The sequence below is a fragment of the Rhamphochromis longiceps genome, linkage group LG9 (genome assembly GCF_057381845.1).
Source record: "Rhamphochromis longiceps isolate RC_006_pf linkage group LG9, R_longiceps_female_GT1.1, whole genome shotgun sequence".
Taxonomy (NCBI): Eukaryota; Metazoa; Chordata; class Actinopteri; order Cichliformes; family Cichlidae; genus Rhamphochromis; species Rhamphochromis longiceps.
Genome location: NC_140565.1, coordinates 23,845,944 through 23,867,155, shown reverse-complemented (window position 1 = coordinate 23,867,155; position 21,212 = coordinate 23,845,944). Strand labels below are relative to the sequence as shown.

Below are 21,212 nucleotides of genomic sequence, written 5' to 3'. Positions count from 1 at the left end.
TGCAAAGGAGGAAATTATTTAATGTTTTAGAGGAAGCCTTTTTAAAGGCCTTCTGCTTGTCAGTTGACTTGTGTGTATGTGTGTGTGTGTGGCATTTTCGAATCTTATTTTATTTTCTGCACTAAGTGACTAATTAATGTAAGAAAAAATCACTAATGAGTAAATTAAACAGTGCTCTTGTGTTCACAGTATTAAATCACAGCCTCCAATTCCTCTGTCTATCTCCTTCCTCCTTAAACTGCTTTCTAACTTCATTTCATTTGTCTGTCATTCAGAGCTGCTCAGACTGAGACTGGCTAATGAGGCGAAGCTATGATCTCGTCACAGAAGCAGCTCCATTCTTTGTAAATTAGGAATTGTATCCTACACTGATAAGAGCCTTAATTGCACAACTGAGTTGACATCTTTTACTTTCCAGAGAGCTGAGCTTTGGACATTGGATGTCCTCGGTCCCACAGTTTGAAACCAAACTTGATCCCAGACCTCCGCCTCACACCTGTGCCCGGCACACAGCGGAGAAGGAGTCGTGCATTTAACTGTAATTAGCCCTGATTATTATCTGACACTGGCCTGAGACTTGCGAGACACAGCCATGCACAGCGTCTGTCTTAAACGGCTCATTCAAGGCAGCAGATAATCAAATCGATCTGCCGTGCTCAGCACCGACAACAATGTCTGAATGTTTAATTAAACAGTGTGAAATGGTTAGACTCAGACATTAGATTATTTGGAGCAGAAACCAGACACAAAACGCCAGTCTGAAACAAATCTTTTTAGCCAGCTGATTGAGGAAAATACTTGATTCCACTTTGTCATTCTTCTGTGCAAACCTTCAGGCAGCCACACGCTCACAGGGCTGATGTTTGTGCCTCTTTGCACATAACAAAAAAAAATTGTTTAGCTCGCTCCTTTTCTCTCTGTTGCTCGTCTGAGACCTGATACAAATTCAAAAGGATCTGCTGCTTTGAAGATAAGAGCTGTAGTTCTGCCATAAACAATGATTGTGCTGTTTCTTTCCTGTGGCGTGATTTATTTAAAGTATTATGCTTTTAGGATTTGGGCAGGTTTTCCTGGCAGGGCCGGCTGTGTATGTATCCACCGGCCGTATTGGATACTTGAGGATTCAGGTAAACACTCAGGGAACCACAAGGAAAGTCATCAAAGTGAAACCTTTGGCTCGTGGGGTGAAAATTTACTATTTCACTGAAGCTCACCTGAAAAATTATCTTTTTTTTTTTAAACGCTTAACGAAAACTTTGCATCAGTCCTTTTTCTATTCTTGCATAATTAAGATCTGCCTGCATTTACTAAGGTGGCAGTGGGGGTGGGGGGTGGGTTTAAGACAAACACAAAGCTCGTGGTGGTGCACACACGCACAGGCATATGCTTCCTTTGATAAAGTGTTTTTATAACAGCACAAATTCTATGGCAGCCTCCCTCAAGACAATATCTGTGCAAAATACCAAGTTATTTATAGGGAGTGTGCCATTTCGACTCCAAAAAAATAAACATGAGCGTAATCGTGAGCTCAGGAGAGATGCGATGAAGCTGTAACCAGTGAGGTTACACTCCGGCACAGGCTTAATTTATAGTGCGAACAGGGGGCAAAATAGAAATCTCATCAGGATGCATTTGAGTTTTATTAGATATGAATGATGTCTTGATTCGGCTTTCATGTCTCCAAAGCATACAGAGGCAAGGTTGTATGTATGTTTTTTGCCTGTGATTGTGTTCCAAAACAGGGGGAGGGGGAGGGATCTTTTGAACGTCCACACCAGGATACAGCTGCCTGTGACTAAATTCAAACTCCCCTTCTAGGGCCTAGGCAACCCATTTCACAAGTAACACACATCACCAGGCATCTGTTTCCTGTTTTCATTCTTTGAGTTATCTTATTTTCCTTATTTCCCCCTCACCTGTTACAGTTCACGTTCCTTCCATCATGCAGCACGGGCCACGGTCGTGCTTGGACACGAGGCCGTCAGATGTTGGCCACCGAGTAGTACTCCTCATACGGTTTGTGGCATAAAATCGACTACATTTAACTGTATTAATAAAAGATAATACAGTGAAAAATATATTTTTCAACATAAAGTTTAATGGCAACACACAGACTACAGTTTTCCATACAAAATGAAAACGCTTTCAACACCCCCAGCTCCCTGTAAATAAACAGTATTTTTCTCCTAACACCTACGAACTGTAATATTTCATCAGTTTTTCATCAGTTGGTTTCAGGATCTTCTTCTCAGGCATGTTAACAACCCAGCCTGGAGAAAGGCCAAAGAAGATCTGTCGTATATCCTTCCTCATGGCCAGCATGTGATACAGTTCATCCTTTGAAATATCTGGCAGAATGTAACCATACTTCTGTGCCAGGGCTAGCCGGGCCTGCTGGATTTTGTCCGGGTCTGCCAAATAACCCCGGTTGTCAGCACTTGTGTAATAAGGGAGCATATTCTCCCCGGGCAACATTCGCTTTGGGATCGGCTGCCCACGGACAAAAAATGGGACAGGCTTGATGAGGATATCTGCAAAAAGTGAGAGCACATTTTCAGGCCTTTTACTTTAAAATTTTTTTTAAAAATAAATAATAAATAAAATACATCGACTTGGGCAAGTGAATAAGATCAGTCATTAATGAGTTACCGAGACTTATGGGATCGTAGAAACTGGTTGTGATGACCCCTCCGTTCCTTTCAATAGCAGCTATGGCTCCTTCAGTCGCTCTCTGAACCTCAATGTTGATTTTTGCAGCAAAAATCTCAGCGCCCTGGAACAGGACAAACACGTGAGCTTTAGTCAGAACTGGCTAAAATAATAACCTAAATAAAAATACTGAGGAGTCAAGACCAGCATCTTAATCTGTTACTGTCACAGTGACAACACTGTCATGTGGTGCCACCTACTGGTATGTCTACTAAAATTCTTCAATTCTAACCAATTGGATAACCTCACAGTGATTTTGAAGCCATTCTTAAAGAATAAAACCTTTGCTGGTCAAACTATAAGCTGTTTAAATTGTTTTATTTGTCTTGCAGCAGCTATGCATAAAGTCTTCAGCTCACAGGCTCTACTGATGACAGAGAAAATACATTTCATCAATATTTAAGATGTTCTGCTCATAAAACAGATAAAGGAAATGAACAGGTTATCCATTAAGAAACCTTATACTTTCAATTTCCATGGAAAGGAGATCCTCTGGTGTTTGTAGCATAGCATTTATAATTTATTTAACATCAATAATCACGTCTCTCAAGTCTTGTTTCTGTGTTGACACTAAATACGCCAGGAAGTAGCTGTTTGTCCTCAGATGATTGTTAAATGATTTTAAAATCAGCTGTGATGACAAATCAAGCTTCCTAATTTTGCCTAATTTGATCTCTATGAAACAGATGAACAGATCAAAAACCTCGTCAACAAGCTGGACTCCATAGTCGCGCTTCAGGGGCTGGATTGTGACTCCTCTGGCGTTGACGAGCTGGGTCAGGTCTATAGGCTGAGTCGGGTCGACTCGGCCCAGATCGATCAGGTACTGCAGCCGTTTTAGCGTCAGAGGGTGGTACTGCGGACGGCGACTGAGGAGGAAGAAGTACAAATCGATATGCACTGCTCAGAAAAATGAAGGGAACGCTCGATCATAGCAGCGTAACACAAACTGAGTTAAACTTCAGGGATATCAATCTGTCTAGTTAGGAAGTGGAAACCACTGTGAATTCATTCGAGGTGCACCTGCATCTTTGCTCTCTCCTTATCCCTCATGACTAACTTTTGTTTAATGCTACTGGCAGCATGAGATGGTAACTGCAGTCCATTCAGGCTGCACAGGTAGTCCAGCTCTTCCAAGATGACAGATATGCAAGTGACATCGCGAGAAGGTTTCCTCTGCCACTCGCCACAGTCTCCTTATATCTCCTCCCTTCAAAACTGTGGAGGACATACAAGGGGATGGGACATTACGTGGGGCAGAATTTGATCTTTTGTGCAAGAAGGAGAGGAGCAGCATTGCCCATGCTCTACAAAATGACCTCCTGCAGGGTGCTCAGGCACATTTCTGGCTGTCAGACTCCATGAATGTGGCATGAGGGCCTGATGTTCTTCAGTGGAGTCTGTGCTCTCATCTATGAACAGAACAAGGTGCCAGTGGCAGACCAGTCACTCCAGGTGTGCACTCACAAATGGCAGTCCACCTACCACAGCATGACTCTAATGCTGGTATTAAGAGATCAGTGTGGGTAGTGCTGTGTAGATAAGGTGTACTGACTGACAGATAAAACAGGTTATAAATAAAGCTTTGTGTTTTCTGATCCGAGCTTGATGGCAACCAAGTGCATCTGTCATTTATGCAAATTCGGCGTGCCTCTTACTCAAGCAAGCACTCATCGATTAGCTTCACAGATAAAAGGCATTTGACGCCTTTACCTGTGCCCTTCATTGAATCCGTATTTTGGTATGGCCAGGTAAAAGGGGGTCTGCCCCCCCTCGAAGCCCAGCCGAGGTCGGTTCCCTCTCTGCCGCTCTCCTTTGTGTCCTCTGCCGCTCCTGTTGCCACCATACTGCCCTCTGCCCCGGCGTTTCTCCTGCGACACAGGAACATTTAGGACCATCTCCTCTTGCTTGCACATAACCTCATGAGAACAACTATCTCCGCTGGATTACTTTAGCTGACATTAGCTGCGTTAGCCACAGATAGCTACAAAATTTACGAGAGATTAAAACTTACCGTTTGCCGGGCTCCTGGTTCAGGCCGTAGGTTCGCTAAGGTTATCCGCGGGAGGTTCTGCAAAACATCCAGTGCTTTACCGCCTGGTTTCTTAGGGAAAGACATGTTTCGGTCGCTCACATGTCAAAGGTAGCAAACCAAGGGCATAGAGGTCACGTGACAAAGACGGCAGCGGAAGTATTTCTCGTTGACGCTGTTACGTTTCAAAATAAAAGATTTGGGAGGTTTGGCGCTCCTGTTTTCCAAAATAATCCGTGTTAATATGCAATTTTTATTATTTAGAAAACAGCCAAAATGGTCTGGCTCACGATAACATTAATTAACATATTTTGAAAATGTCCCAAGCAAAAGCCAAACGTTGCCAGAAACGTTGCCAGAATTCTTACTAATATTCAACATTCACCATTATTTTTTTTTTTACTCACGATTGGCTCACGATAACATTAATTAACATATTTTGAAAATGTCCCAAGCAAAAGCCAAACGTTGCCAGAATTCTTACTAATATTCAACATTCACCATTATTATTTTTTTTTACAACTTTTCCCGTAGTATTGTCTCTGCACACCACCACTGTGGATTTTAAATCAAACAATCAATATGTGCAACGACTAAAAAGTGAAAAATGACTTGGGGAGGAGGAAAAAATTACCTTGGGGTTGCATCAGGAATAGCATCCAGTGTGAAAAAAAAGTCTTCCAAGTCAAAACATGTAGAGCCACTTTCAGTTGCTACTTGTTTGTGGATGTTTCTGCATCCAGTTGTTCCATTTCATAGCCAAAAAGCATGCTCTGTTGGGTTGAGATCAGTTGACTGACTTGACTATCGAAGAGTATTCTTTGCTTAAAACTCAAACCTAAACAAAACTCTTGAGTTGCCTTTGTAGCTTGCTTTGGGTTATCAGTAATCACTTTTGCGGCATTTGGCTGAATCTGCGAAGAGAGTATTTGTACACTTCATAATTCATCCTGCTGCTTCTATCAGCAGTTACATCATCAATAAACGCTAGTGATCCATTAAAACTGGCAGCCATACATATCCACACATAACACTGCCACCACCATTCTTGGCAGATAATGTGGTACACTTTGTGTTGTGATCATCCTGGTACAAATTCACCTCGGTTTCATCGCTCAAAAACATTTTTTTTCCAGATCTGTATTGGCTCTTTTGGATGTTTTCTGGAACAATCCAATCTAGTTACCACAGCTCTGCAGATCATCATTGTTCTTGGAAGTAGCTTATGTTTAAATATGTAAAGGTTCTTCTTTTTTTATTAGCATTATTTATAAAATTTTGAATTGTATTTCTTCAGCTGTGCAGTCACATTATCTGTAATTTTCAAATACAGAAGTGGGCTGTGGAGGATTTAACAGCCCTCAAAGAGTCGCTCATCGACATTTCGCTCACCCAATGGCTGATGTGCATTTGTAATCGGGCCGCTAACGACATCCAATCAAAACGTGGAGGGGGCGGGACTACGAAGCGTGCCTGTCTTTAGCGAGTAGAACCCTAACCGTCGGTGTGGTTGTTTTTAACATCACATTTCAACTTCTAAGAAGAAATTGACGACTGCCAGCAGGGACAGGGGGCAGCGATACTTTGACCTCCATGGTCGGTCGGTATTTTGTCCTTCAGCTGTTTTATATTTGAACGGCAGAGTTGGACAAATCTCGACACGGATTGACAACAAAGGGGAGGGCACCGTTATTAGCTAAGAACAGCTAACTTCTCCCGACATAACAGCTGCCTCAGCGCTGCATGTGCGGCAATAACATGTCAGCGCCCTTACCTGCCATTGTGCCTGCTGCCCGTAAAGCCACTGCAGCGGTGAGTTAACAAGGCGACACAGGTCATTCACATGTTAGTGAAAAAAGCAGCTGTTATTAGACAATAAAGAGCCTAGTTTGTACCAGCATGTGCGAATAGGTGTTGTTTGTTTTGACAGGTTATATTTCTGCATGGCCTTGGCGACACTGGGTATGTAGAGAGATTTGTTTACGTCTTGTGTGTAATATTGGTGTTCATTAGGACCCAAGACACTTTTGCTTTCACCTTAACTATAACTGTGTCCAAAATGACAGACATGGCTGGGCAGAAGCTTTCGCAGGCATCAGGATACCACATGTGAAATACATTTGTCCACATGCGTAAGTATTTAGAGCAGTTATAACAGGAAAAGCAGGTTTTGGGAAAGTTTCAGAAAGTCCGTAAGCGCTTTAAGTAGACTTGAATGCTGTATTAAAGGCTGTGAAAATGTATAAACCTGTTGACACATGTAGGGCAGTTAGGGCAAGCCATAATGTTACTCTTTTCCACTGATTACAGTCCCATCATGCCTGTTACTTTGAACATGAGGATGAACATGCCTTCTTGGTAAGCCTCGCAGTTAAGGAGCATTTTTCAATTGAGAGTGTGGCTGTTGCATGTCGGATGAGCCTCACATGTATCTGCTCCCTTTCTACAGGTTTGATATCTATGGGCTGAGCCCGAATGCAAATGAAGACGAGGCTGGAATTAAGAGAGCGTCAGAGAACAGTATGTTGAAAGAAGGATTTTGATCCTTTTCAGGCCTTTTCTTTAGTCATATTCAAACATAAGGGGTTTCCTTAATTTCATTTCAGTTAAAGCTTTGATAGACCAAGAAGTGAAGAATGGGATACCTTCACACAGGATTATCCTGGGCGGATTTTCGCAGGTAAGTGTGGGATGTGCAGGAATGATATGTTATATAACCTTGTTTTTTTTTTTGTGTGATTTACAGGCAGTGTTATGATGGCGCATTACTGCCACTGAAAGTAAAAAAAAAAAAAAAAAAAAAAAAAATCACTGGGTGAGGGCTGGTAACATCTTGCGGAAAATTATTTTTCTTTTAAGTTTACTTACATAAGAGAAAATTGAGAGAAAAACTGGTGATTTCATAGGAAGAAAACAGCAGATTTACCAGAGAAATGTGTCAAATTGATGAGAAAAAACGTGGAAAAGTTGTGCATTTAATTTTTTTTGTTTCAAGTACAAGATATTTACAGATTTTTAAAGTTAAGTTGGAAAGAAATTCACAGCCATGAGAAACACTAAAAGAATATGAACAGCACTTCCTTTTCAGTCATATTTATCCAGGCAGCCAAAAAGCTACACTCAGTTCTAATAAAATATGTACTCCTTCGACCTGGAGTAACAGCACCAGTCGCTGCGTACAACTTTAATCTTGAAAAAACGCTTGATGCTAGGTGATGTTTTCTTTCAACTGCAAATGTGCAGTGAGGAAGGTGAGTATAATCATACGAACCACGTCTTTGGGTCCGTTAATAGTAAGCACTTATCAAGGAAATATTAAAGCTACTTTTGGTTGCTCCCTCATGCACAAGGTCGCCACATTGGGTCACTCCTTATGTTTGATTTGGCTGATATTTTACACCGGATGCCCTTCCTGATGCAACCCCAAAGGGATTTGTGTCTCCTTTTAGTTGAATGTGTACATAACTAAGCCATGGAGCCATAGTAGGAGGCAGTTATTATATAGTGTATTATTATGCTGTAAGCAGTTAATACAACAGCAGCCATCTAACATAGACTGAAAATAGGTTAAACACATGTACCGTATCTAAAGCTTAATAACTGTTTGTGTAATCTATACAAAAACGAACTAAAAATTGAACAATTTGTTCTTATGCTTATGCGCAGGACTATTTTTTTGCTAATCTGTTTCTTTCATTTGATATCAAACAGCACGATAACTGAAAAGATTAACTTGATTTAAATTATGGATGTATTTTGTGTCCAGGCACATCTTAAATTTAGGCAAGAAAAGCAGAAAAAACAACTAGGCACTGTTTTCATGTACTTTAGGCACTTAAAATACAAATAATTTATTTCCAAATAAATTATTTTAAAAGAACAAAAGAGGACTAGAGCCTTTAATCATGCAAACATACTCATGTTTTGACACTGCTAAATGAGCCTTGTATGTAAATGTGAATTCCCTTTATTTGACTGACAAATGTGTATTAATGAAGAAGTGTATTTGTCATGTTTCCTCTACAACCGCATTCTTTGTATTTGTATCCTCTAACAGTGAGAAAGGCCTGTAGTGTCACAAACGTTCTGACTTAGATGAGTTACTTGTGTTTTCTTGGAGCTGTCATACTTGCACTGGGAGTTGTTTATTCTTTATTTAGTTGGGTATGTGGCCGTTAGCTCCCACCTGTGAATTATCCCATAGATTTAAAAGTCTGTTCAGTCGTTTATCCAATGAAAACTGACACACACTTAGGTTTTGCTATAAAAACTGGACTGTTTAAATCAATCAAGTGTGGATTAATCAAGTGCTGTCCTCAAGCTGAGGTTGTGTTGATGTGTAGTTGTAATCTGTTGGTGTTAGGCTTAGTATCTTTGTGAGAATGATGGTTTTTTTTTTGTGTGTGGTTTTTTTTTTCCCCAGGGTGGAGCGTTGTCTCTTTACACGGCTCTGACGACTCAACAGAAACTTGCCGGTGTGGTCGCTCTCAGCTGCTGGCTTCCTCTCCACAAATCCTTCCCTCAGGTAGAAACATTTCTGAGGGTGCAACCTACGCTTTTAGACAGATCCACCTGAAATTTGTAGTTCTTAAAATTTTTGATAATTGACACTTCATAAAGTTGTGAATGCAAGTATTTTCTTTTGGACCGGTTAATAATAAGCACATATATGAGTGGGGTTTTATTTTACTTTGGGTTGATGTCTAATACATTTAGTAAGCACTGTATATATACATGTAATGCTTCAAATTTTTAATTTATTTATTTATTTTTTTAGCAAACTACTCCTTCAATTGGATTACACTACCGGGATATCCCACAGCCAGCTCACATTCACTCATAATCAGATAATAAAAATAATCCTAATCTGTTCTATTCTCAGGCGGCTGCCAACAGTGCTAACAAGGACATGCATGTCCTGCAGTGCCACGGGGATGCCGATCCCCTGGTTCCCTACGCATTCGGCATCCAGACAGCAGAGAAGATGAAAGGTCTCATCAATCCTGCCAACATTACCTTCAAGTCATACCGTGGTCTACCTCACAGCGCGTGTCCAGAGGTGAGGGTGGGAATAAGAAAAAAAAAAGGCACATTTGACCGTGGAGTTCCGTCTGAAATGCTTTTTGCATCTTTTTGTGTATTTACAGGAAATGGTGGATGTCAAGCGATTCATAGAAAAGCAGCTTCCTCCTATCAGCGACGAATGAACACGAGTGTGTCCGCTCACCTGATCAACATCAACAGAGTCCTTTGAGCTTGACTCCCGTGAGACTACACGGACTCGAGGACCACTGACTTACTTAATTAAAAAATAAAAGAAAGGAAAAAAAAAAAAAGAAACCTGCTGCTACTCATAGATAAGAACGGGGCTGTCAGCCTGCAAGAGGCATGACTGTACTGATGCTGCATACTGACCTGGAGCCACACACAACCCTCAGTGTTACAGTAGAGTAACTAACAGTAGTTGCTTGATTGTGAAGCTACTTTTCATTGAGACGAGCCATTTCTTGCAGGAATTGTATGTATTATAACAACTAGGGCTACATTTCATGGTTTAATACCTACTCTCTCACAATAAATGGCCTGTTGTTAAATGTTTTTCTTTTTCATTAATGTAGCTCTGGTCTGGTGATGAATTATTAATTAAGGCACATCGCCAAGCTAAAAGGTCAAATATTTATTGCTGCCAGCTTCTCAGATTTCTTTTTTCCTCCCTTTAGTGGTCACCACATTGAATCATCTGCCTCCATCTCCCCCTATCCCAGCGTCCTCTGTCACACCAACCCTCTGCATGTCCTCTTTCCCCTCATCCATGAATCTTCTCTGAGGTCTTTTCCTCCTGTCTAGCATATTCAGCATTCTTGGTCAAGCATATCCACTATCCTTCCTCTGCACATGACCGAACCATCTCAGCATTGCCTCCTAGACTTTGTCTCCAAACTCCCTCTGATATACTCATTTCTACTCCTGTCCACTCTGGCCACTCCCAGTGAAAATCTTTAGCTCGGCCTCTCGTCTTTTTATCAGAGCCACAATCTCCAAACCATCATAGCACTAGCATATTATAAACCTTCCCTTTGACTCTTATCTCTAGCCATCTTTTACAAATCACCCCTGACTCTGGTCTCCACCCGTTCCACCCAGACTTTACTCTCTTTCACTTCTCTCGTGCACTGTTTATTGCTTTGGATGGTTGATCCCAGGCATTTAAAATCACCCCCCTTCACTTTTCCACCTGCCCCCCTCGCATTTAAACACATGTAGTTTCTCTTCTACTTTCTTTCATTCCTCTCCTCCTGCATTTGGGTTTACATAATTGTAGATACAATATTAGCACCTGGGATTTCATCAGCCTTCTTACCTGATTAAGTAGGACAGCCAATATGTTGTTGGCTGTCCTAAAGTGTAAGTCGTTTCTGAAAACTGTTCTTAACACACTGCAAAAACTACAGTACTACATGTGCGATACATAATGAGGTGAAAGCATAGACTCTACTGTGAATGTTCATGACACATGACAGGAAACGCAACGTATGATTGTGCTTTATTTATGTGAGAATTCATATAGTTATTTCACACAAATTTTTAAATACACAAATATATCAGTGGTCATGGTCATATATTCAGTTTGTTTTTCCCTGTTTTGCTTAAATTAAATATAGACTAGTATCACAGTATTGAAACACAAAGACAAGATCTATTTCTGGGTATCAGCTCATCAAGTTGTAAAAACTTTGATCTTTGAGAAGAGCTAAAAGCACCAACGTGTGAAGTCATTGTCGCACCATTCGTTTTAGACCAAAGGTGCTAGTGTAGAAGATCTTATTCCAAGGCACTTTCCTTCTTCTTAATTTTACCGTTAAATAAAAACTACTACTTTCTACAAGAACTGGATATGCATTAAGGCTCACAATATACCTAAATACAAATGCAGTGCTCACAGATACATGCGTTCCCTCATTAAACAAGGTAGAAAAGTGCAATGTCAAGCGTTAGGGAGTATATAAAAATATAGATATGTTTTAGACAAGTAACTGATGCTGAACCGAGCATTTGTTCTTGTTTGCTCCAAAGGTTTTGGTAAGCTAATCGTGGGTAAATAAACAGCAGTTACAGCTGGATAAGTAGTGTTCATTTTCACGTCTGTCTTTCTTTAAATAGCAGGACTCCAACATGAACACGAAACTCCTTCGGGTGGGACGCATGCGCTAGAAAGCATTGTGTGGCAGTGGAGAGTCTATGGCTCAGAGGGAGACTGAGACTCCTCCAGGCTCTTCAGCAGATCTGCGTACGCAGATGAGTTTATAAAGCGGGGGTACGAGTCTCTCTGCATCAGCGTGTAGATCTGCTGCTGAGCATCGTCGAACGTGTGCGAGGTCGGCTCAAGCATATTGCGGTTTATCACTTCTCGGACGCGTGAATCCAGACTGACCTGGAGAGGACGAGGAGACAGAAGAATGTTCAATAGCACGGATGATGGATTTAAAAAAAATGCACATATAAAAGGACAAAACAACTTCCACACGAGGATTTTATACTCTGCGTGACACTTTCAGATGCTTGTTTAACTGCTCGTTACTGCAAATGCCTTATTAGCCAATCACACGGCACCAACTCAATACATTTAGGCATGTCGACGTGGTCGAGATGACCTGCTGAAGTTCAAACTGAGCATCAGAACACAATGTGATTTAAGTGAATGTTCCAGTTGGACTGGTCTAAATATTTTAACTGCAGATCTAAAAATGGTAAATGGCCTGTATTTATATAGCGCTTTACTAGTCCCTAAGGACCCCAAAGCGCTTTACATATCCAGTCATCCACCCATTCACACACTGGTGATGGCAAGCTACATTGTAGCCACAGCCACCCTGGGGCACACTGACAGAGGCGAGGCTGCCGAACACTGGCGCCACCGGGCCCTCTGACCACCACCAGTAGGCAACGGGTGAAGTGTCTTGCCCAAGGACACAACGACCGAGACTGTCCGAGCCGGGGCTCGAACCGGCAACCTTCCGATTACAAGGCGAACTCCCAACTCTTGAGCCACGATCGCCCCAATCTACTGAGATTTCTCCACGCAACCATCTCTAGAGTTTAAGCAGAGTGGAAAAGAGAAAAAGAGGAAATATCCTGTGAGCCTCAGTTCTCTGGGTGAAAAAGCCTTGTTGATGCCAGAGCTCAGAGAACGGTCAGCCTGCTTTAAGCTGGCAAGAAGGCGACAGAAGCTCAAATAACTGCTTGTTATAAGAAAGATATACAGAAGAGTGAATAAACAACATGCTGAATCTTGAAGCAGATGGCCTACACCAGCTGAAGACCACTCCGAGTGATCTGATGTCCGTTAAGAACAGGAAACTGATACTACAGTTCACACAGGCTCACCAAGACTGGACAAAAGAAGATTTAGATTTCTGTTGCCTTCTATCAGCAGTTCAGGCTTCTGGTTTAATAATGTGTGGGATATTTTCATGGCACACTTTCAGTCTCTTAATACCAACTGAGTGTCGTGTAAACACCACAGCCTACCTGGGTATTGATGCTGACCACGCCCATCTCTTCATGACCACAGTGTTCAAATTAGAAACTGGTCTTTTGAACATGGCAATAGATTCCAAGGTGACCAGATCTCAATACAATACAGCAACTGTTTGATGCTGTTGTGTCATTATGTAAAAAATCTCAGAGGAATGATTCCAGCACCTTGTTGAGTCTGTGCTATGATGAATGAAGGCAGTTCTGAAGGCATAAGGGGTCCAGCCTGGTACTAGCAACATGTAACTAATGGAGTAGCCAGTGAGTATATATCAACGAGGCTTCCTGCTACCAGCTTGAAAATGTAAAATTACTGCTTTAACCACTTTTGACTCAAAAATATCTACTTACATGCCTTCTTTTGACATAATCCATAAATTAGTAAGGCGACTTCAACCTGTCAGTTCACATGCCTTTTATATGTTGTTTAGTGGTCTCTAGCTAGTCTTTTTTCCTTTTTTATGACTGTTGGCTGGTTTATGTTACTGGTAGCTACACTTGCTGTTGGTGGGTTATTAACAATACTGTTCTTGCAGCCTGTCATTAACATGATATTTATAATACTCCACTTGTTGTCAGTGCTGTTATACTTTGACACCCTGACTCTATATACACTCTACACCCTAAAACAGCCACTGTGAGACTTTTGGTGAAGTCGATCTTAGAGCTAAAAAAAAGGAACATAAAAGCTGCCTGCAATGCAGCAAAAGCAATCTGCAATATTACACCTCAGGAGTGAGAATGTGTTGATTGTCAGCATTTGAACTGTAGTAAACATATGTGATAATATGGTTGCTACTTGGGACAAAGAAACTGAGCTGATTATTCTTTCATCCAAAATTTATTTACAATAAGCTAATCTGCAGATTATGAAAAATGTTTTGATATTTTAAAAATGATAACTTATCATAACATATCTGAGAAGATCAAGGCTAGAGAACACATTTATGATGTTCTGTTGATAAACTTAGATATGATCATTCTAAGTATTATTTACTCACCTCTTTAGGGGAAAGGATGGAGATGAAGTCCTCATAGATCTGGCGGACTTTCTCCTCCACCACAGTCTTGTTCGTCTCCTTTTTGAGCTCCTCGCAGGCGAGCCAGAACATCATGTTCTCCTCGCTGAACTCTGTTCTCAGGAACTGCCTGAAGCAGCTTCGCCCGGCTGCACTTTTCATCACCCTTTCAAATGACATCGCCCAGGAGCGAGTGTCTTCCAGAGTAGGCTTTGGGCTGGAAAATAAAAGAATAATGGATGCGTTGGCATGTCACCGAATTTCCACAGCAATGTCACAGATTCTGTATCGCTGAACTCACCTTTCTTCGCAATTAGTGGTTTTGTCCGTCCTGCTCTCAAACGTGGACCTTTGTATTGTTTCGTCTTCATTTCTAACAGTCAAACTGAAAGACAAATAACACGGAGAGCTTTGACGTTTTGATCATGAATGTTTTTAAAGCAGTTTGTCACCCGGTTTTCAGTTTTTCACCCTGCAGCTTGAGCTAGACATTCAAAATTGGAAAATCTTCTAATGTGACCATTTGTTATCAGACAGAATAAATACATGTTATAATTCAATGCATGGCAAAATACATGTGGAGGCCCTTAAGGAGACATGAAAACACCTGCTGTTGTTTGAGTTTGTGTCACACTGGGCCTACGATCAGAACTAATGGGATCCGTAGCTACATTAGCCATGCAGTTTGCTGACATTACCATCAGGATTAAAAGTAATGCATTTGTTCCTCAGTCGCTGTGACGTGCATCACGACTGTATTTGTCCTTACAGCCAATAAGAGAACATTTTTAACATTTTGCTTGTGGCTAAACAATTTAGAAATAAGGGCCGACTGCTCATAATTTGTTTGCAGGTGTACCAGCTAGCCTCAAAGCAGACATTGTGTAAATATGTTACATGATGATGCAAGTAGCAACCTCTGGAGCCGAAAACTGCATTTCCTCTAGTGGCCACTTGAGGCTGGCTCCATAATAGAGTCAACACCCACAGACTTCCGTGTTAAAATGCCCAAATTTAGAGCACGTTTATAATATGGTATTTTTTAATATGTAAAACTCATTGTTCAGGATACTGGCATTAGCAGCCTAGCTGTGCAGATTCACAGCTGTCCAAAAGTCAATGCACTGCACCGCGGTTGTACTTTTGTGGAAAATAGATTATCTGACTAATGTCATGATGACTAATGTCACTAATGTCATGTCTGTGAGGTGTAGCCATCCAAGATGTTTGTGCTTCAGCTTTGCTGAGTTAAACTGTAGTATTTTTTTCCTTTTACTTTGGGCTTCAAATCAAATCAAAATGTATTTATATAGCACATTTAAAAACAACAGTTTTGATCAAAATGCTTCACAAATTAGGAAATAAAAATAAGACAAATACAACGCAAGACGAGACAAACATAGAAACCAACCAAATGATAATCAAACTATCTTACATCAAAGCCAGAGTAAAAAGATGGGTCTTTAAATGAGATTTAAAAGACTGAACAGTCTCAGAAGAGCGAATGGCAATAGGGAGTCTTACAACGTGGGAGAGGTAGCTAGGAAGTGGGTCAAAGGGTAACAGTTAGTTGGTTCAATGGAATATGGCTGTCAAAGACAATAACTTCAGTTTTACTGTCATTCAAGGTTAAAGAGTTTTGAGATAGCCAGGTTCTCACATCATGAAGACAGTTAAACAATGTATGCAATGGATCTGTGACATTCAAACCGCTTATTAGTAGATCCAAACTTTTCACACAACTCTATGCACTATGCAGTCATTGGTTTGACCGCAATCTCCCCTGCATACCAAAAGTATTCTAGAGTCAAATGTGAGGCCATCTGTTGAGCAGCTAAAGCTTGGCCCACGTTTGGTTCATCCAACAGGACAACGATCACAAGCACAGGAGCAACAGGACTCTATGTAGTCCTGTGAAAATCTTCTTTTTCACATATAGCTAGAGCCTTGTAACCAGGCTTGCTAGAACTAGCTGATCACTTAACACTCCACCCTCTTGTCCAGATACAGTTACTTCTGGCTCCCAAAAAGCCACCATGGTGGTGACCAATACACTAACCTTAAGGCCTCAAAATGCACAGGCCAAAAGCAATGTGATGGCCACGTTTTTATGGTGTGCGCTCAAGAGCAGTGTTTTTCTTTGTATAACTCCTTTCGATATTACATTATAACTCTGCTAACTCTTTACATTCATAGGGAAAGTGACATACCCCAAATGCATTATATGGACTTTAAAATTTCTCCAGCAGCAAACAATCAAAAACCTCAGGAACCATTGGTTTAATATTATACAGTCTAGCCTCATGACTTCCCTTAAATAAAACTAAGAAGCCAATCCCAAATGGTACACATTAAAAATGGGCTGGTGTCTACATACCCTATATGTAGACACTAGACTGAGATAATATCAAAACCCAGAAATACTTTAAATTTCATGCAATCCTCAGTCAAAAAGTCTATTGCAAACACTGATTTCCAACAGTGTAGTGTAGCAGGAGCACTATGCATTCTATAGTTTCTTCTTCATTTGAAATGAGAGAACATTTACAGCACGTTCAGGCTGATCCACTGGGAACGTTTCTGTAAAAAGTATAGTGTGTCAACTGTCCAGCTCATCCTGTGAGTCTCACCTGTGTGGAATTAAAACCTTCTCTCTGCCTGAAGTAGCAGCTGGCTGTCGGCTAATTGGTTCAGGTGAGAGTCCATTGTGAGCCATCCCACCTGGGAATGTGGTGTTTGAAGCTGTGCAACAATTAAATTAAAGTCATACAGATGTAGAATAAAAAACGTATTACTCATCCCCAGCGGAGTGAATTATCGCGACCACGTTCTGCATACAACAGGTCGGCTGTCCTCAGAGGAAGCAAAAGCAAATAGCTGATAATTCCAAAACAGGTTTAACCCCCCCTGAGGCCTCCATCCGACGAGAGCCGGCGCCGGTCACGGGGCCACTGAGTTTATGTTTTTCTGGGTTGCTGTGTGGATGGTGCTGGTAAATGAATGAGAGGTTGGAGTCAAAAGGGAGGTGCATCTGTTGTTGAGCTGTTACTACAACATACGTCTCATTTTATTCCAGACGGAAACTATTAGATTTTTATTTGATTTAACGTTTTCTGGTTTATGTCTCTGCAAATTAAAAATCATTGTTTGGACAAACCAAGACAGTTGGCGGTGTAAACTTTTGCTCTGGGAACTTGTAATGACCACTTTCTTCATGATTTGCTGTTTGTGGAAGCTTTTTTGGGAGCAGGGACCACTTACAGAGGACAAAATAGTCCTAATAACAAACTGAATATACACCTTCACTACCATTTGTACTCTTATGCTCAGCACTATTTCCATTCTAAAACTTTTCAAGCAAAATACTCCAGACATGTGATGTGATGGCTCAAAATCATATGGGAGTTTCCATAGCTTCAGAGTTAAAAACATTAAGCTCATGCTACTGCACAAAAAGTCCTCTTTTAGAACATCAGGTGTTGGCATCGAGGCTGATGGAAATATGAACACCAAACATTACCATCAGATTTGATCCACCATCTGAATCACATTTGAATGGCAATGGCTTGATTTTTCAGTATTAAAATGATCACAAACACACTCCTAATGCAGTAAAAGCATACCTGGACAAAACAAAAAACACAAAGTGGTTGTCTGTGAGTCATGGATTGGCCTCCCAGTAGCCTGGACCATAACATTACTGAAGCAGGGTGGGGTTTGAATGGCCTTCAAGAAGCCTGGAGAACTATTCTGAAGACTACTTAAAGAAATTACAAGGAAGCTTGTCTAAATAGTTCAGGCTGTGTTGAAGAATAAAAGGTGTTCATACCAAATAATAACTGTCAAGCTCATCAAAATTGTACAAACTCAGTTTTTGTCTTATATACTGTGTTTCCATGTATGTTTGCACATATTTCAGTAACACATGCACCCAATTCCCATTTTCCGAGGAAGCTATACAGCCATGAGGGCTGGCTCAAGACTTTGCACAGTACTGTCCCTATCTGTAGATATACCCATTTTAGTAATACAACAATCTTATTGGTTGCAGAGCTCTAGGGATCCTGAATCGCATTTCGAGAATCCTGCAGCTCTGTTGGGAAATGAGTTGTGAAAACACTGGATAATTGTAATGACTGGTTGTTTTCATGGGCCACTTACTCAGCAATCAATAAACTCAGTGTTACATCGGTAGATTTTTCTGTTTAATCGATCATAAATGACAAAAATGCTATTATAGTCTGTGAAATCTATGTGATAGCATTGCCAAAAACCGTAAACATTGGCATTGTGAAGTCACAAAACCAGAACACTTTAAGGTTTGGGTGTTTTTTTTCCCATCAGGTGCTTATCAGCTGAACCTCTCCCTTCTCTCATGCCTCTTGACAGGCTATATGTAACACATTTTGTCATACTCGCCATCTTATTATAGAGCATGAGTGCTTTATTTTGTTTGTCATATTCTTGTTTTTCACTTTAACAGGAAATTCAAGGAAACTGCTGCATATTTTTATTTCTTTTTAAGACCGGTTTCATTTCCTGTGCATATTTCATTGCTTTTAAAAGAACTGTCCTTTTAGTCTTATTGCTATCTATTATGCATTGCTATAGTTGTGTAGTTGTGCTTGCATTCTGTTTTAGTTTTCTAATTGTATTTTTTCTTCTTTAGTTTTACTTAGGTGTAGATAAAATACAACACTGTACATTCTGGCTACGCTTTAGTGCAGTTCACTGGGCAGGGTTGTTCAGCGTTTTTCGAGCGTGGCGCACTCCTTTCTGTGGCAACTAAAGTGATTTAGTTTAAGGCCACTTTGGTGCCTTAAACACGTGTTTTGGAAGTAAAAATAACAATTGGTGATCAGTGGGAGACATGAAAGCAAAACAGAGATACTAAAATTGCTCAAAAACAAGATCCACTTGAGTGGGGCTGTGGCAGAGACATAGAATAATGCGTGGAGACAATGGCACTCAAAGCAGCAGCTCACTCAGGAGCAACAACAGCACCTTGCATTCCTATGCCCAGCCCTACACTAGCTGAAGAAGGCAACTACCCTCCCCTTCACTATCTTCTTTCACTGCATGCAGCCCCCAACCAGCTGCAAACGACACCCTCCCTCCCGAATTGTACGTAGCCACACCATTTGACATCTTGCTCCTTGTACACACGCATGCCATATGCCCGCTGCTTGCTTAAGTCCCACAGTCTTATTAGCTGTGAAATTAGCTACAGCTGACACCAATCAGTCCTGCTGGACCAAATTTGAGTGAGTTCAGGATTAATCTCGGCCACACAATAACAGCAAGCAACTCATGCAAAACTCATGAACCCGTGAAATTTAAGGAAATGTAATTAATGAGAGGACTTAAGTCATCAGTGTATAAATCTGTGTGTGGATGTGTGGGATTCAGTGGAGTGTTTCTCCTTACCAGGAACAGCTACAGCAGCAGCACCAGCAGAAGCAGCAGGCATTTGAGGCGTTGGTGGGGGTGTTTCCCATTCTGGTGCGCGCTTGGAGGACACTGGCAGCTGCTTCTTGATGAACCTGCACCTGTGTCTTACGCATCTCCTCCCGCTCTGAGCCCATGGGCTGAAAGCAGAAGACTACAGTGAGAGAGCTGCGCGGAAAGCAGGGTGGTGGTGATGGTGGTAGGAGAAGTTTCACTGGAAGATCATTACCGCATTAAGCGGAAGCATCACACGCAAAACATCACAGTCCAAGAAATCGCAAGAGATTAGAGATCTGACAGCCGGCGCGCAGTTCTAAGGAGGATTGAGAGGAGGAAAAAAAGCGACTCAAGCCTAAATGATACGGAAATCTCGTGCTGAAATCCGTGCTTGCTAAATTGAAACTACCTGAGGTGAATAAACGTGTCTTGCGGAATGCGCGAACACTTCACGATCAACTTTTGCACAATGCAACAGCGATCGACATGAAATATATAAATATATGAATGCAAACAGCTCGAGAAGCCAGTGGATTTTTTTAATCAAGGGTTTGCTGGATTATGCTGAATGTAACAAAACCCAACCCCCGCCCCCCTGTCCCCCCCTCCTCTCTCCCTCATCTCCCCTCTCCGTCTGTGAGGGATGAGCAGTAATGATAGCGACAAGGCGTTACTCCTGGACCGCAGCAATCGCATCCTCGGGAGGATACACGATACAAGGAAAACAGTCTCCCTACAGCAAGCAGCCATTTATAGGAACATAATGCAATCATTATGATCAGAAATACTGATAATTTCGCGTCCACTCACATTATTCTCTCTCCCTTTAGAGGCAAAAAGAAGCAGCAGATCTGCTAATATCTAGGTTCGTTTAATGATCGATGATTTTATTTTAGCACGGATGACAGTGTGCACAAATTGTCTAGAAATTAATTCTAATATTCCTGGTTGCTGGAGGAACATCCAGATAAGAATGCTTCAGCCTCACTGGACCCTGTAACTACCCGCCTTATTTTCCAAAAAAGAAAAGAAGAAGAAGAAGAAGAAAAACTGCACAACCAGTCGTGCTTTCAGTCGTTTTTAAGACGCCCTCTCTGTTATAAAAATATAAATGTGTACTCACTGTGTCACCATGAATGCCAGAATACAGGTGATTTTTGGCTCGATCACGTCCGTCTGCCTCGGCTTGACACAAACCAGTTGGTTTCCTCTATGCGCATGCGTTTCCTGCAAGTGTGAAAAGATTTTTCTGCGTCCATGCATTAACTGCCAGAACACAATGTGCGCTGTCTGTTACAGCAATGGCTTCTTCTTGACAGATGGGGCAGGAAGTCTATTGCGTGACACAGATAATAAACAGAGATTCTTGTAAATTATTATTCATGGGGGGTTTTGTTTTTGGAGGCAATGAAATGCTGCTGGTATATAATCAATAAAGTTTCTGCGATTGGGTCAATTTCTGTTGAATTGAA

At 41.3% G+C, this 21,212-nt stretch overlaps 3 protein-coding genes across 3 annotated transcripts; 1 reads left to right on the top strand and 2 right to left on the bottom strand.

Moving 5' to 3' along the window:
* Nucleotides 1-2,078: 2,078 nt before the first annotated feature.
* Nucleotides 2,079-4,891, bottom strand: mrpl15 (mitochondrial ribosomal protein L15). Its single transcript, XM_085418957.1, has 5 exons — nucleotides 4,724-4,891; nucleotides 4,423-4,580; nucleotides 3,413-3,578; nucleotides 2,650-2,773; nucleotides 2,079-2,531 (listed from the first exon to the last, which is right to left on the bottom strand). Exons 1-5 carry the CDS (start codon nucleotides 4,826-4,828, stop codon nucleotides 2,194-2,196), a joined length of 891 nt encoding a protein of 296 aa, XP_085275083.1. The 5' UTR covers nucleotides 4,829-4,891; the 3' UTR covers nucleotides 2,079-2,193.
* A 1,300-nt stretch (nucleotides 4,892-6,191) lies between these two features.
* On the top strand, nucleotides 6,192-10,335 carry LOC146662368 (acyl-protein thioesterase 1-like). Its single transcript, XM_085418955.1, has 9 exons — nucleotides 6,192-6,553; nucleotides 6,672-6,703; nucleotides 6,808-6,873; nucleotides 7,052-7,099; nucleotides 7,191-7,261; nucleotides 7,348-7,421; nucleotides 9,165-9,266; nucleotides 9,624-9,800; nucleotides 9,889-10,335. The coding sequence occupies exons 1-9, from the start codon at nucleotides 6,485-6,487 to the stop codon at nucleotides 9,946-9,948; spliced, it is 699 nt and encodes a 232-aa protein (XP_085275081.1). The 5' UTR covers nucleotides 6,192-6,484; the 3' UTR covers nucleotides 9,949-10,335.
* Nucleotides 10,336-10,476: 141 nt separating this feature from the next.
* Nucleotides 10,477-20,943, bottom strand: LOC146662367 (regulator of G protein signaling 20-like). The gene is made up of 5 exons (XM_085418956.1): nucleotides 20,864-20,943; nucleotides 19,723-19,883; nucleotides 14,597-14,680; nucleotides 14,278-14,512; nucleotides 10,477-12,173 (listed from the first exon to the last, which is right to left on the bottom strand). The coding sequence occupies exons 2-5, from the start codon at nucleotides 19,878-19,880 to the stop codon at nucleotides 11,979-11,981; spliced, it is 672 nt and encodes a 223-aa protein (XP_085275082.1). The 5' UTR covers nucleotides 19,881-19,883; nucleotides 20,864-20,943; the 3' UTR covers nucleotides 10,477-11,978.
* Nucleotides 20,944-21,212: the final 269 nt, after the last annotated feature.

Excerpts from the sequence above, each read along its gene's own strand:
- mrpl15 (XM_085418957.1), bottom strand. The coding sequence starts at position 4,828 with ATGTCTTTCCCTAAGAAACCAGGCGGTAAAGCACTGGATGTTTTGCAG. Across the intron at positions 3,579-4,422 it reads GGATTCAATGAAGGGCACAG|TCGCCGTCCGCAGTACCACC; the intron begins GTAAAGGCGTCA and ends CTTCCTCCTCAG. Across the intron at positions 2,774-3,412 it reads GAGTCCAGCTTGTTGACGAG|GGCGCTGAGATTTTTGCTGC; the intron begins GTTTTTGATCTG and ends GTCCTGTTCCAG.
- LOC146662368 (XM_085418955.1), top strand. The coding sequence starts at position 6,485 with ATGTGCGGCAATAACATGTCAGCGCCCTTACCTGCCATTGTGCCTGCT. Across the intron at positions 7,262-7,347 it reads TAAGAGAGCGTCAGAGAACA|TTAAAGCTTTGATAGACCAA; the intron begins GTATGTTGAAAG and ends ATTTCATTTCAG. Across the intron at positions 7,422-9,164 it reads TCCTGGGCGGATTTTCGCAG|GGTGGAGCGTTGTCTCTTTA; the intron begins GTAAGTGTGGGA and ends TTTTTTCCCCAG.
- LOC146662367 (XM_085418956.1), bottom strand. The coding sequence starts at position 19,880 with ATGGGCTCAGAGCGGGAGGAGATGCGTAAGACACAGGTGCAGGTTCAT. Across the intron at positions 14,513-14,596 it reads ACCACTAATTGCGAAGAAAG|CCCAAAGCCTACTCTGGAAG; the intron begins GTGAGTTCAGCG and ends TTTATTTTCCAG. Across the intron at positions 12,174-14,277 it reads CCATCCTTTCCCCTAAAGAG|GTCAGTCTGGATTCACGCGT; the intron begins GTGAGTAAATAA and ends CGTCCTCTCCAG.